The 14,315-nt window shown below is 37.3% G+C and overlaps 1 protein-coding gene across 1 annotated transcript in view; it reads left to right on the top strand.

The window, feature by feature from the left end:
* The window catches only part of LOC106876157 (uncharacterized), a 301,548-nt gene that overhangs the window by 173,420 nt on the left and 113,813 nt on the right, over window positions 1-14,315 (top strand). The window contains exons 71-94 of the mRNA XM_089355802.1: window positions 248-421; window positions 627-800; window positions 1,712-1,888; window positions 2,089-2,262; window positions 2,572-2,745; window positions 2,951-3,124; window positions 4,050-4,226; window positions 4,427-4,600; window positions 4,910-5,083; window positions 5,289-5,462; window positions 6,362-6,538; window positions 6,739-6,912; window positions 7,222-7,395; window positions 7,601-7,774; window positions 9,062-9,235; window positions 9,545-9,718; window positions 9,924-10,097; window positions 10,951-11,127; window positions 11,328-11,501; window positions 11,796-11,969; window positions 12,175-12,351; window positions 13,253-13,441; window positions 13,642-13,815; window positions 14,125-14,298. Of these exons, the coding sequence (XP_089211928.1) occupies window positions 248-421; window positions 627-800; window positions 1,712-1,888; window positions 2,089-2,262; window positions 2,572-2,745; window positions 2,951-3,124; window positions 4,050-4,226; window positions 4,427-4,600; window positions 4,910-5,083; window positions 5,289-5,462; window positions 6,362-6,538; window positions 6,739-6,912; window positions 7,222-7,395; window positions 7,601-7,774; window positions 9,062-9,235; window positions 9,545-9,718; window positions 9,924-10,097; window positions 10,951-11,127; window positions 11,328-11,501; window positions 11,796-11,969; window positions 12,175-12,351; window positions 13,253-13,441; window positions 13,642-13,815; window positions 14,125-14,298 (4,206 nt within the window). The remainder of the gene's footprint in view (window positions 1-247; window positions 422-626; window positions 801-1,711; window positions 1,889-2,088; window positions 2,263-2,571; window positions 2,746-2,950; window positions 3,125-4,049; window positions 4,227-4,426; window positions 4,601-4,909; window positions 5,084-5,288; window positions 5,463-6,361; window positions 6,539-6,738; window positions 6,913-7,221; window positions 7,396-7,600; window positions 7,775-9,061; window positions 9,236-9,544; window positions 9,719-9,923; window positions 10,098-10,950; window positions 11,128-11,327; window positions 11,502-11,795; window positions 11,970-12,174; window positions 12,352-13,252; window positions 13,442-13,641; window positions 13,816-14,124; window positions 14,299-14,315) is intronic.

Below are 14,315 nucleotides of genomic sequence, written 5' to 3' on the forward strand. Positions count from 1 at the left end.
TGTAAGCAAAACGTATGAATGTTCTGTAAACGTGATTCAGTCGAAAAGGCTACACGATATGTAATATTGCGGCAGTATTTCAATTGAACGTTCATGGAATTACATGTGTATTACATTTGCAACGAACGTAATCGTACTAATAAGTGGCTCTCCTTCTAAAATGATCTAAGATAATGCTTTGACTATTTCATCGATGTATGTTTGACAGAATGTCTTCCAATTTACATTGTTTAATGTTTTTCACTAGGATATAAATCGGCTGATAGCCTACGAGGTAAGCTGAAGGAAGCAGTTGAAGCGAAAGACAAAGGGTATTTACAAAAGATTGTACAAGAAAGCGTGTCTGCCGGAATGCCAGAGCTGAATGACGATATCTTGAAAGCTCGAAGTGTGTTAGACATAATTGAAGGTGGATCTGGAGGTTAGCACATGCATTTAACTGCCGCTTGTGCGTAAACGGCGCCTTAAATATAAATTATAATATCTCTGAAATATAATGTTAATGCGTAACAATTTCATTTTTTAAATTGAATATGATTGTCATTTTGAAATTGTGTTAGAATTTAAAGTAAAATTTTCACGAAGTCATCCTGGTGCTAGTGAATGCTGTCGATTTGGTTTGATAGATGTGAAATCAGCGACTTCACTCAGAGACCGGTTAACAGAATTGATGCAAGCGAAAGATGCTGCAGGATTGGACAAAGCCATATCGGAATGTGAATCGGCAGAATATCCTGAACTTGGACCTCACTTGCGCAAAGCCCGGGATGTACTTGAAACACTGGGTGGTGGGCGTGGAGGTTAGATATGGTTTCTTTTTTTGATGAGATTTCGAGTGCAAATGCCCAAATATAATGTCATATTACCTGGAGAAATTGTGAGATTCTATGACTAGTAAATGAAATGTAATATAAAATCTAGCACGTTGGAAATCTTTTACAATGATATCAAGATTACAATGCATGGATGAGTGCAGAAGCTTGCGTTTGTGAAGGCAATATATATAATTTCATTATATTAGTATTCAGAAAAACGCACACAAAGACACACACTGAAACACAGACATACACACACACGCAGACACATGCACACACACACACACACACACACACATACACACACTCACAGACACACACACACACACACACACACACACACACGCACACACACAAACAAACATGCACAATACACAAACGCACACACCATATCTACATTTTATATATACGATGTAATTATATATCACTTGCAATACGTTCTATAACGTCCGATAAATTCGCTTCCAATACATTCTATATTTACGATGTGGAGACATGTCTGCGGCACTTAATGGAACAGATACATCATCGTCCTGTAATTCCCGCTTTCGCTTGTTCTTCCCATCAATGTAACAACGTTTGTCAAAGCAATGATTTTGTGGAGAAATATTTACGCGTATGTCATGGTTGAACACTTTAAGTGTGTCCATCTGTGCGTGTGTGTGTGTGTTTGTGTGTGTGTATGCGTGTTTGTGTGTTTGTGTGAAAGTGTGTTTTTCCGTGTGTTTCTGTGTGTTTCTATGTGTTTGTGTATGATCCTGTATGTGGGTATATTTGCAAACGGATGTTTTTGCTTCTATTTTTTCCACTTTGGTATTGTGTTCATGACATCAGTAAAGATATATACAGAAATTTTTTCCGAGTTTGTTTATTGCTCTGTTAAAATACTCTGTCAGGGACGAAGACGCCTGAATCACTTCGCCGAAAACTAAAGTCTGCTATGAAGCAGGGAGATAAAGATACATTGGACAAAGTAATTCACGAATGCATTGCTGCTGGAATGCCAGAACTAGACGCAGACATAAGCGTTGCTCGAGACTTATTGAAAGACGTTAAAATTTCTCCTCCAAAAGGTACATAGCATTTATTTTGCTTTCAAACGCCTATTGAACTAATAGAATATTATACATTCTTCTATTATGATATGGAGACATCATTTGAAACCGCCTCTTTTATGAGGCTATTGAAACTTTTCATTAATAATTATGTTTACCGATGAATGGTGTGTTTGATACACGAAGTTAGTATAACGTGCATAAATTTCCTTTGCCAGACATGAAAACTGTCGAAAGTTTACGAGATGAGCTAGAAAAAGCGACGAAACTGAAAGACAAAGTAGCTCTCAGGCAAATCATTGAAGACTGTGAAGGCGTTGCATATCCTGAATTGAGTTGGGATCTGTCAAAAGCGAGAGACACACTAGAAAGCTTAGGAGGTGGACGCGGAGGTTAGATATTTGAAATATTGTTGCCTATAGAAAAGTATATATATCTAACACATGACAATTTATGTAAGCAAAACGTATGAATGTTCTGTAAACGTGATTCAGTCGAAAAGGCTACACGATATGTAATATTGCGGCAGTATTTCAATTGAACGTTCATGGAATTACATGTGTATTACATTTGCAACGAACGTAATCGTACTAATAAGTGGCTCTCCTTCTAAAATGATCTAAGATAATGCTTTGACTATTTCATCGATGTATGTTTGACAGAATGTCTTCCAATTTACATTGTTTAATGTTTTTCACTAGGATATAAATCGGCTGATAGCCTACGAGGTAAGCTGAAGGAAGCAGTTGAAGCGAAAGACAAAGGGTATTTACAAAAGATTGTACAAGAAAGCGTGTCTGCCGGAATGCCAGAGCTGAATGACGATATCTTGAAAGCTCGAAGTGTGTTAGACATACTTGAAGGTGGATCTGGAGGTTAGCACATGCATTTAACTGCCGCTTGTGCGTAAACGGCGCCTTAAATATAAATTATAATATCTCTGAAATATAATGTTAATGCGTAACAATTTCATTTTTTAAATTGAATATGATTGTCATTTTGAAATTGTGTTAGAATTTAAAGTAAAATTTTCACGAAGTCATCCTGGTGCTAGTGAATGCTGTCGATTTGGTTTGATAGATGTGAAATCAGCGACTTCACTCAGAGACCGGTTAACAGAATTGATGCAAGCGAAAGATGCTGCAGGATTGGACAAAGCCATATCGGAATGTGAATCGGCAGAATATCCTGAACTTGGACCTCACTTGCGCAAAGCCCGGGATGTACTTGAAACACTGGGTGGTGGGCGTGGAGGTTAGATATGGTTTCTATTTTTGATGAGATTTCGAGTGCAAATGCCCAAATTTAATGTCATATTACCTGGAGAAATTGTGAGATTCTATGACTAGTAAATGAAATGTAATATAAAATCTAGCACGTTGGAAATCTTTTACAATGATATCAAGATTACAATGCATGGATGAGTGCAGAAGCTTGCGTTTGTGAAGGCAATATATATAATTTCATTATATTAGTATTCAGAAAAACGCACACAAAGACACACACTGAAACACAGACATACACACACACGCAGACACATGCACACACACACACACACACACACACACACACACACACACACACACACTCACAGACACACACACACACACACACACACACACACACACACACACACACACACACACACACACAAACAAACATGCACAATACACAAACGCACACACCATATCTACATTTTATATATACGATGTAATTATATATCACTTACAATACGTTCTATAACGTCCGATAAATTCGCTTCCAATACATTCTATATTTACGATATGGAGACATGTCTGCAGCACTTAATGGAACAGATACATCATCGTCCTGTAATTCCCGCTTTCGCTTGTTCTTCCCATCAATCTAACAACGTTTGTCAAAGCAATGATTTTGTGGAGAAATATTTACGTGTATGTCATGGTTGAACACTTTAAGTGTGTCCATCCGTTCGTGTGTGTGTGTATGCGTGTTTGTGTGTTTGTGTGAAAGTGTGTTTTTCCGTGTGTTTCTGTGTGTTTCTATGTGTTTGTGTATGATCCTGTATGTGGGTATATTTGCAAACGGATGTTTTTGCTTCTATTTTTTCCAGTTTGGTATTGTGTTCATGACATCAGTAAAGATATATACAGAAATTTTTTCCGAGTTTGTTTATTGCTCTGTTAAAATACTCTGTCAGGGACGAAGACGCCTGAATCACTTCGCCGAAAACTAAAGTCTGCTATGAAGCAGGGAGATAAAGATACATTGGACAAAGTAATTCACGAATGCATTGCTGCTGGAATGCCAGAACTAGACGCAGACATAAGCGTTGCTCGAGACTTATTGAAAGACGTTAAAATTTCTCCTCCAAAAGGTACATAGCATTTATTTTGCTTTCAAACGCCTATTGAACTAATAGAATATTATACATTCTTCTATTATGATATGGAGACATCATTTGAAACCGCCTCTTTTATGAGGCTATTGAAACTTTTCATTAATAATTATGTTTACCGATGAATGGTGTGTTTGATACACGAAGTTAGTATAACGTGCATAAATTTCCTTTGCCAGACATGAAAACTGTCGAAAGTTTACGAGATGAGCTAGAAAAAGCGACGAAACTGAAAAACAAAGTAGCTCTCAGGCAAATCATTGAAGACTGTGAAGGCGTTGCATATCCTGAATTGAGTTGGGATCTGTCAAAAGCGAGAGACACACTAGAAAGCTTAGGAGGTGGACGCGGAGGTTAGATATTTGAAATATTGTTGCCTATAGAAAAGTATATATATCTAACACATGACAATTTATGTAAGCAAAACGTATGAATGTTCTGTAAACGTGATTCAGTCGAAAAGGCTACACGATATGTAATATTGCGGCAGTATTTCAATTGAACGTTCATGGAATTACATGTGTATTACATTTGCAACGAACGTAATCGTACTAATAAGTGGCTCTCCTTCTAAAATGATCTAAGATAATGCTTTGACTATTTCATCGATGTATGTTTGACAGAATGTCTTCCAATTTACGTTGTTTAATGTTTTTCACTAGGATATAAATCGGCTGATAGCCTACGTGGTAAGCTGAAGGAAGCAGTTGAAGCGAAAGACAAAGGGTATTTACAAAAGATTGTACAAGAAAGCGTGTCTGCCGGAATGCCAGAGCTGAATGACGATATCTTGAAAGCTCGAAGTGTGTTAGACATACTTGAAGGTGGATCTGGAGGTTAGCACATGCATTTAACTGCCGCTTGTGCGTAAACGGCGCCTTAAATATAAATTATAATATCTCTGAAATATAATGTTAATGCGTAACAATTTCATTTTTTAAATTGAATATGATTGTCATTTTGAAATTGTGTTAGAATTTAAAGTAAAATTTTCACGAAGTCATCCTGGTGCTAGTGAATGCTGTCGATTTGGTTTGATAGATGTGAAATCAGCTACTTCACTCAGAGACCGGTTAACAGAATTGATGCAAGCGAAAGATGCTGCAGGATTGGACAAAGCCATATCGGAATGTGAATCGGCAGAATATCCTGAACTTGGACCTCACTTGCGCAAAGCCCGGGATGTACTTGAAACACTGGGTGGTGGGCGTGGAGGTTAGATATGGTTTCTATTTTTGATGAGATTTCGAGTGCAAATGCCCAAATTTAATGTCATATTACCTGGAGAAATTGTGAGATTCTATGACTAGTAAATGAAATGTAATATAAAATCTAGCATGTTGGAAATCTTTTACAATGATATCAAGATTACAATGCATGGATGAGTGCAGAAGCTTGCGTTTGTGAAGGCAATATATATAATTTCATTATATTAGTATTCAGAAAAACGCACACAAAGACACACAAATACACACACTGAAACACAGACATACACACACACGCAGACACATGCACACACACACACACACACACACACACACACACACACACACACACACTCACAGACAAACACACACACACACACACAAACAAACATGCACAATACACAAACGCACACACCACATCTACATTTTATATATACGATGTAATTATATATCACTTGCAATACGTTCTATAACGTCCGATAAATTCGCTTCCAATACATTCTATATTTACGATATGGAGACATGTCTGCAGCACTTAATGGAACAGATACATCATCGTCCTGTAATTCCCGCTTTCGCTTGTTCTTCCCATCAATGTAACAACGTTTGTCAAAGCAATGATTTTGTGGAGAAATATTTACGTGTATGTCATGGTTGAACACTTTAAGTGTGTCCATCCGTGCGTGTGTGTGTGTATGCGTGTTTGTGTGTTTGTGTGAAAGTGTGTTTTTCCGTGTGTTTCTGTGTGTTTCTATGTGTTTGTGTATGATCCTGTATGTGGGTATATTTGCAAACGGATGTTTTTGCTTCTATTTTTTCCACTTTGGTATTGTGTTCATGACATCAGTAAGGATATATACAGAAATTTTTTCCGAGTTTGTTTATTGCTCTGTTAAAATACTCTGTCAGGGACGAAGACGCCTGAATCACTTCGCCGAAAACTAAAGTCTGCTATGAAGCAGGGAGATAAAGATACATTGGACAAAGTAATTCACGAATGCATTGCTGCTGGAATGCCAGAACTAGACGTAGACATAAGCGTTGCTCGAGACTTATTGAAAGACGTTAAAATTTCTCCTCCAAAAGGTACATAGCATTTATTTTGCTTTCAAACGCCTATTGAACTAATAGGATATTATACATTCTTCTATTATGATATGGAGACATCATTTGAAACCGCCTCTTTTATGAGGCTATTGAAACTTTTCATTAATAATTATGTTTACCGATGAATGGTGTGTTTGATACACGAAGTTAGTATAACGTGCATAAACTTCCTTTGCCAGACATGAAAACCGTCGAAAGTTTACGAGATGAGCTAGAAAAAGCGACGAAACTGAAAGACAAAGTAGCTCTCAGGCAAATCATTGAAGACTGTGAAGGCGTTGCATATCCTGAATTGAGTTGGGATCTGTCAAAAGCGAGAGACACACTAGAAAGCTTAGGAGGTGGACGCGGAGGTTAGATATTTGAAATATTGTTGCCTATAGAAAAGTATATATATCTAACACATGACAATTTATGTAAGCAAAACGTATGAATGTTCTGTAAACGTGATTCAGTCGAAAAGGCTACACGATATGTAATATTGCGGCAGTATTTCAATTGAACGTTCATGGAATTACATGTGTATTACATTTGCAACGAACGTAATCGTACTAATAAGTGGCTCTCCTTCTAAAATGATCTAAGATAATGCTTTGACTATTTCATCGATGTATGTTTGACAGAATGTCTTCCAATTTACATTGTTTAATGTTTTTCACTAGGATATAAATCGGCTGATAGCCTACGTGGTAAGCTGAAGGAAGCAGTTGAAGCGAAAGACAAAGGGTATTTACAAAAGATTGTACAAGAAAGCGTGTCTGCCGGAATGCCAGAGCTGAATGACGATATCTTGAAAGCTCGAAGTGTGTTAGACATACTTGAAGGTGGATCTGGAGGTTAGCACATGCATTCAACTGCCGCTTGTGCGTAAACGGCGCCTTAAATATAAATTATAATATCTCTGAAATATAATGTTAATGCGTAACAATTTCATTTTTTAAATTGAATATGATTGTCATTTTGAAATTGTGTTAGAATTTAAAGTAAAATTTTCACGAAGTCATCCTGGTGCTAGTGAATGCTGTCGATTTGGTTTGATAGATGTGAAATCAGCGACTTCACTCAGAGACCGGTTAACAGAATTGATGCAAGCGAAAGATGCTGCAGGATTGGAAAAAGCCATATCGGAATGTGAATCGGCAGAATATCCTGAACTTGGACCTCACTTGCGCAAAGCCCGGGATGTACTTGAAACACTGGGTGGTGGGCGTGGAGGTTAGATATGGTTTCTATTTTTGATGAGATTTCGAGTGCAAATGCCCAAATATAATGTCATATTACCTGGAGAAATTGTGAGATTCTATGACTAGTAAATGAAATGTAATATAAAATCTAGCACGTTGGAAATCTTTTACAATGATATCAAGATTACAATGCATGGATGAGTGCAGAAGCTTGCGTTTGTGAAGGCAATATATATAATTTCATTATATTAGTATTCAGAAAAACGCACACAAAGACACACACAAATACACACACTGAAACACAGACATACACACACACGCAGACACATGCACACACACACACACACACACACATACACACTCACACACACTCACAGACACACACACACACACACACACACACACACACACACACACAAACAAACATGCACAATACACAAACGCACACACCACATCTACATTTTATATATACGATGTAATTATATATCACTTGCAATACGTTCTATAACGTCCGATAAATTCGCTTCCAATATATTCTATATTTACGATATGGAGACATGTCTGCAGCACTTAATGGAACAGATACATCATCGTCCTGTAATTCCCGCTTTCGCTTGTTCTTCCCATCAATCTAACAACGTTTGTCAAAGCAATGATTTTGTGGAGAAATATTTACGTGTATGTCATGGTTGAACACTTTAAGTGTGTCCATCCGTGCGTGTGTGTGTATGCGTGTTTGTGTGTTTGTGTGAAAGTGTGTTTTTCCGTGTGTTTCTGTGTGTTTCTATGTGTTTGTGTTTGATCCTGTATGTGGTTATATTTGCAAACGGATGTTTTGCTTCTATTTTTTCCACTTTGGTATTGTGTTCATGACATCAGTAAAGATATATACAGAAATTTTTTCCGAGTTTGTTTATTGCTCTGTTAAAATACTCTGTCAGGGACGAAGACGCCTGAATCACTTCGCCGAAAACTAAAGTCTGCTATGAAGCAGGGAGATAAAGATACATTGGACAAAGTAATTCACGAATGCATTGCTGCTGGAATGCCAGAACTAGACGTAGACATAAGCGTTGCTCGAGACTTATTGAAAGACGTTAAAATTTCTCCTCCAAAAGGTACATAGCATTTATTTTGCTTTCAAACGCCTATTGAACTAATAGAATATTATACATTCTTCTATTATGATATGGAGACATCATTTGAAACCGCCTCTTTTATGAGGCTATTGAAACTTTTCATTAATAATTATGTTTACCGATGAATGGTGTGTTTGATACACGAAGTTAGTATAACGTGCATAAACTTCCTTTGCCAGACATGAAAACCGTCGAAAGTTTACGAGATGAGCTAGAAAAAGCGACGAAACTGAAAGACAAAGTAGCTCTCAGGCAAATCATTGAAGACTGTGAAGGCGTTGCATATCCTGAATTGAGTTGGGATCTGTCAAAAGCGAGAGACACACTAGAAAGCTTAGGAGGTGGACGCGGAGGTTAGATATTTGAAATATTGTTGCCTATAGAAAAGTATATATATCTAACACATGACAATTTATGTAAGCAAAACGTATGAATGTTCTGTAAACGTGATTCAGTCGAAAAGGCTACACGATATGTAATATTGCGGCAGTATTTCAATTGAACGTTCATGGAATTACATGTGTATTACATTTGCAACGAACGTAATCGTACTAATAAGTGGCTCTCCTTCTAAAATGATCTAAGATAATGCTTTGACTATTTCATCGATGTATGTTTGACAGAATGTCTTCCAATTTACATTGTTTAATGTTTTTCACTAGGATATAAATCGGCTGATAGCCTACGTGGTAAGCTGAAGGAAGCAGTTGAAGCGAAAGACAAAGGGTATTTACAAAAGATTGTACAAGAAAGCGTATCTGCCGGAATGCCAGAGCTGAATGACGATATCTTGAAAGCTCGAAGTGTGTTAGACATACTTGAAGGTGGATCTGGAGGTTAGCACATGCATTTAACTGCCGCTTGTGCGTAAACGGCGCCTTAAATATAAATTATAATATCTCTGAAATATAATGTTAATGCGTAACAATTTCATTTTTTAAATTGAATATGATTGTCATTTTGAAATTGTGTTAGAATTTAAAGTAAAATTTTCACAAAGTCATCCTGGTGCTAGTGAATGCTGTCGATTTGGTTTGATAGATGTGAAATCAGCGACTTCACTCAGAGACCGGTTAACAGAATTGATGCAAGCGAAAGATGCTGCAGGATTGGACAAAGCCATATCGGAATGTGAATCGGCAGAATATCCTGAACTTGGACCTCACTTGCGCAAAGCCCGGGATGTACTTGAAACACTGGGTGGTGGGCGTGGAGGTTAGATATGGTTTCTATTTTTGATGAGATTTCGAGTGCAAATGCCCAAATTTAATGTCATATTACCTGGAGAAATTGTGAGATTCTATGACTAGTAAATGAAATGTAATATAAAATCTAGCACGTTGGAAATCTTTTACAATGATATCAAGATTACAATGCATGGATGAGTGCAGAAGCTTGCGTTTGTGAAGGCAATATATATAATTTCATTATATTAGTATTCAGAAAAACGCACACAAAGACACACACAAATACACACACTGAAACACAGACATACACACACACGCAGACACATGAACACACACACACACACACACACACACAAACAAACATGCACATTGCACAAACGCACACACCACATCTACATTTTATATATACGATGTAATTATATATCACTTGCAATACGTTCTATAACGTCCGATAAATTCGCTTCCAATACATTCTATATTTACGATATGGAGACATGTCTGCAGCACTTAATGGAACAGATACATCATCGTCCTGTAATTCCCGCTTTCGCCTGATCTTCCCATCAATCTAACAACGTTTGTCAAAGCAATGATTTTGTGGAGAAATATTTACGTGTATGTCATGGTTGAACACTTTAAGTGTGTCCATCCGTGCGTGTGTGTGTGTATGCGTGTTTGTGTGTTTGTGTGAAAGTGTGTTTTTCCGTGTGTTTCTGTGTGTTTCTATGTGTTTGTGTATGATCCTGTATGTGGGTATATTTGCAAACGGATGTTTTTGCTTCTATTTTTTCCACTTTGGTATTGTGTTCATGACATCAGTAAGGATATATACAGAAATTTTTTCCGAGTTTGTTTATTGCTCTGTTAAAATACTCTGTCAGGGACGAAGACGCCTGAATCACTTCGCCGAAAACTAAAGTCTGCTATGAAGCAGGGAGATAAAGATACATTGGACAAAGTAATTCACGAATGCATTGCTGCTGGAATGCCAGAACTAGACGTAGACATAAGCGTTGCTCGAGACTTATTGAAAGACGTTAAAATTTCTCCTCCAAAAGGTACATAGCATTTATTTTGCTTTCAAACGCCTATTGAACTAATAGAATATTATACATTCTTCTATTATGATATGGAGACATCATTTGAAACCGCCTCTTTTATGAGGCTATTGAAACTTTTCATTAATAAATATGTTTACCGATGAATGGTGTGTTTGATACACGAAGTTAGTATAACGTGCATAAACTTCCTTTGCCAGACATGAAAACCGTCGAAAGTTTACGAGATGAGCTAGAAAAAGCGACGAAACTGAAAGACAAAGTAGCTCTCAGGCAAATCATTGAAGACTGTGAAGGCGTTGCATTTCCTGAATTGAGTTGGGATCTGTCAAAAGCGAGAAACACACTAGAAAGCTTAGGAGGTGGACGCGGAGGTTAGATATTTGAAATATTGTTGCCTATAGAAAAGTATATATATCTAACACATGACAATTTATGAATGTTCTGTAAACGTAATTCAGTCGAAAAGGCTACACGATATGTAATACTGCGGCAGTATTTCAATTGAACGTTCATGGAATTACATGTGTATTACATTTGCAACGAACGTAATCGTACTAATAAGTGGCTCTCCTTCTAAAATGATCTAAGATAATGCTTTGACTATTTCATCGATGTATGTTTGACAGAATGTCTTCCAATTTACATTGTTTAATGTTTTTCACTAGGATATAAATCGGCTGATAGCCTACGTGGTAAGCTGAAGGAAGCAGTTGAAGCGAAAGACAAAGGGTATTTACAAAAGATTGTACAAGAAAGCGTGTCTGCCGGAATGCCAGAGCTGAATGACGATATCTTGAAAGCTCGAAGTGTGTTAGACATACTTGAAGGTGGATCTGGAGGTTAGCACATGCATTTAACTGCCGCTTGTGCGTAAACGGCGCCTTAAATATAAATTATAATATCTCTGAAATATAATGTTAATGCGTAACAATTTCATTTTTTAAATTGAATATGATTGTCATTTTGAAATTGTGTTAGAATTTAAAGTAAAATTTTCACGAAGTCATCCTGGTGCTAGTGAATGCTGTCGATTTGGTTTGATAGATGTGAAATCAGCGACTTCACTCAGAGACCGGTTAACAGAATTGATGCAAGCGAAAGATGCTGCAGGATTGGACAAAGCCATATCGGAATGTGAATCGGCAGAATATCCTGAACTTGGACCTCACTTGCGCAAAGCCCGGGATGTACTTGAAACACTGGGTGGTGGGCGTGGAGGTTAGAAACGGTTTCTATTTTTGATGAGATTTCGAGTGCAAATGCCCAAATTTAATGTCATATTACCTGGAGAAATTGTGAGATTCTATGACTAGTAAATGAAATGTAATATAAAATCTAGCACGTTGGAAATCTTTTACAATGATATCAAGATTACAATGCATGGATGAGTGCAGAAGCTTGCGTTTGTGAAGGCAATATATATAATTTCATTATATTAGTATTCAGAAAAACGCACACAAAGACACACACAAATACACACACTGAAACACAGACATACACACACACGCAGACACATGCACACACACACACACACACACACACACACACACACTCACACACACTCACAGACACACACACACACACACACACACACGCACACACACACACACAAACAAACATGCACAATACACAAACGCACACACCACATCTACATTTTATATATACGATGTAATTATATATCACTTGCAATACGTTCTATAACGTCCGATAAATTCGCTTCCAATATATTCTATATTTACGATATGGAGACATGTCTGCAGCACTTAATGGAACAGATACATCATCGTCCTGTAATTCCCGCTTTCGCTTGTTCTTCCCATCAATCTAACAACGTTTGTCAAAGCAATGATTTTGTGGAGAAATATTTACGTGTATGTCATGGTTGAACACTTTAAGTGTGTCCATCCGTGCGTGTGTGTGTATGCGTGTTTGTGTGTTTGTGTGAAAGTGTGTTTTTCCGTGTGTTTCTGTGTGTTTCTATGTGTTTGTGTTTGATCCTGTATGTGGGTATATTTGCAAACGGATGTTTTGCTTCTATTTTTTCCACTTTGGTATTGTGTTTATGACATCAGTAAGGATATATACAGAAATTTTTTCCGAGTTTGTTTATTGCTCTGTTAAAATACTCTGTCAGGGACGAAGACGCCTGAATCACTTCGCCGAAAACTAAAGTCTGCTATGAAGCAGGGAGATAAAGATACATTGGACAAAGTAATTCACGAATGCATTGCTGCTGGAATGCCAGAACTAGACGTAGACATAAGCGTTGCTCGAGACTTATTGAAAGACGTTAAAATTTCTCCTCCAAAAGGTACATAGCATTTATTTTGCTTTCAAACGCCTATTGAACTAATAGAATATTATACATTCTTCTATTATGATATGGAGACATCATTTGAAACCGCCTCTTTTATGAGGCTATTGAAACTTTTCATTAATAATTATGTTTACCGATGAATGGTGTGTTTGATACACGAAGTTAGTATAACGTGCATAAACTTCCTTTGCCAGACATGAAAACCGTCGAAAGTTTACGAGATGAGCTAGAAAAAGCGACGAAACTGAAAGACAAAGTAGCTCTCAGGCAAATCATTGAAGACTGTGAAGGCGTTGCATATCCTGAATTGAGTTGGGATCTGTCAAAAGCGAGAGACACACTAGAAAGCTTAGGAGGTGGACGCGGAGGTTAGATATTTGAAATATTGTTGCCTATAGAAAAGTATATATATCTAACACATGACAATTTATGTAAGCAAAACGTATGAATGTTCTGTAAACGTGATTCAGTCGAAAAGGCTACACGATATGTAATATTGCGGCAGTATTTCAATTGAACGTTCATGGAATTACATGTGTATTACATTTGCAACGAACGTAATCGTACTAATAAGTGGCTCTCCTTCTAAAATGATCTAAGATAATGCTTTGACTATTTCATCGATGTATGTTTGACAGAATGTCTTCCAATTTACATTGTTTAATGTTTTTCACTAGGATATAAATCGGCTGATAGCCTACGTGGTAAGCTGAAGGAAGCAGTTGAAGCGAAAGACAAAGGGTATTTACAAAAGATTGTACAAGAAAGCGTGTCTGCCGGAATGCCAGAGCTGAATGACGATATCTTGAAAGCTCGAAGTGTGTTAGACATACTTGAAGGTGGATCTGGAGGTTAGCACATGCATTTA

The sequence above is a fragment of the Octopus bimaculoides genome, chromosome 7, assembly GCF_046866305.1.
Source record: "Octopus bimaculoides isolate indiv1 chromosome 7, ASM4686630v1, whole genome shotgun sequence".
Taxonomy (NCBI): Eukaryota; Metazoa; Mollusca; class Cephalopoda; order Octopoda; family Octopodidae; genus Octopus; species Octopus bimaculoides.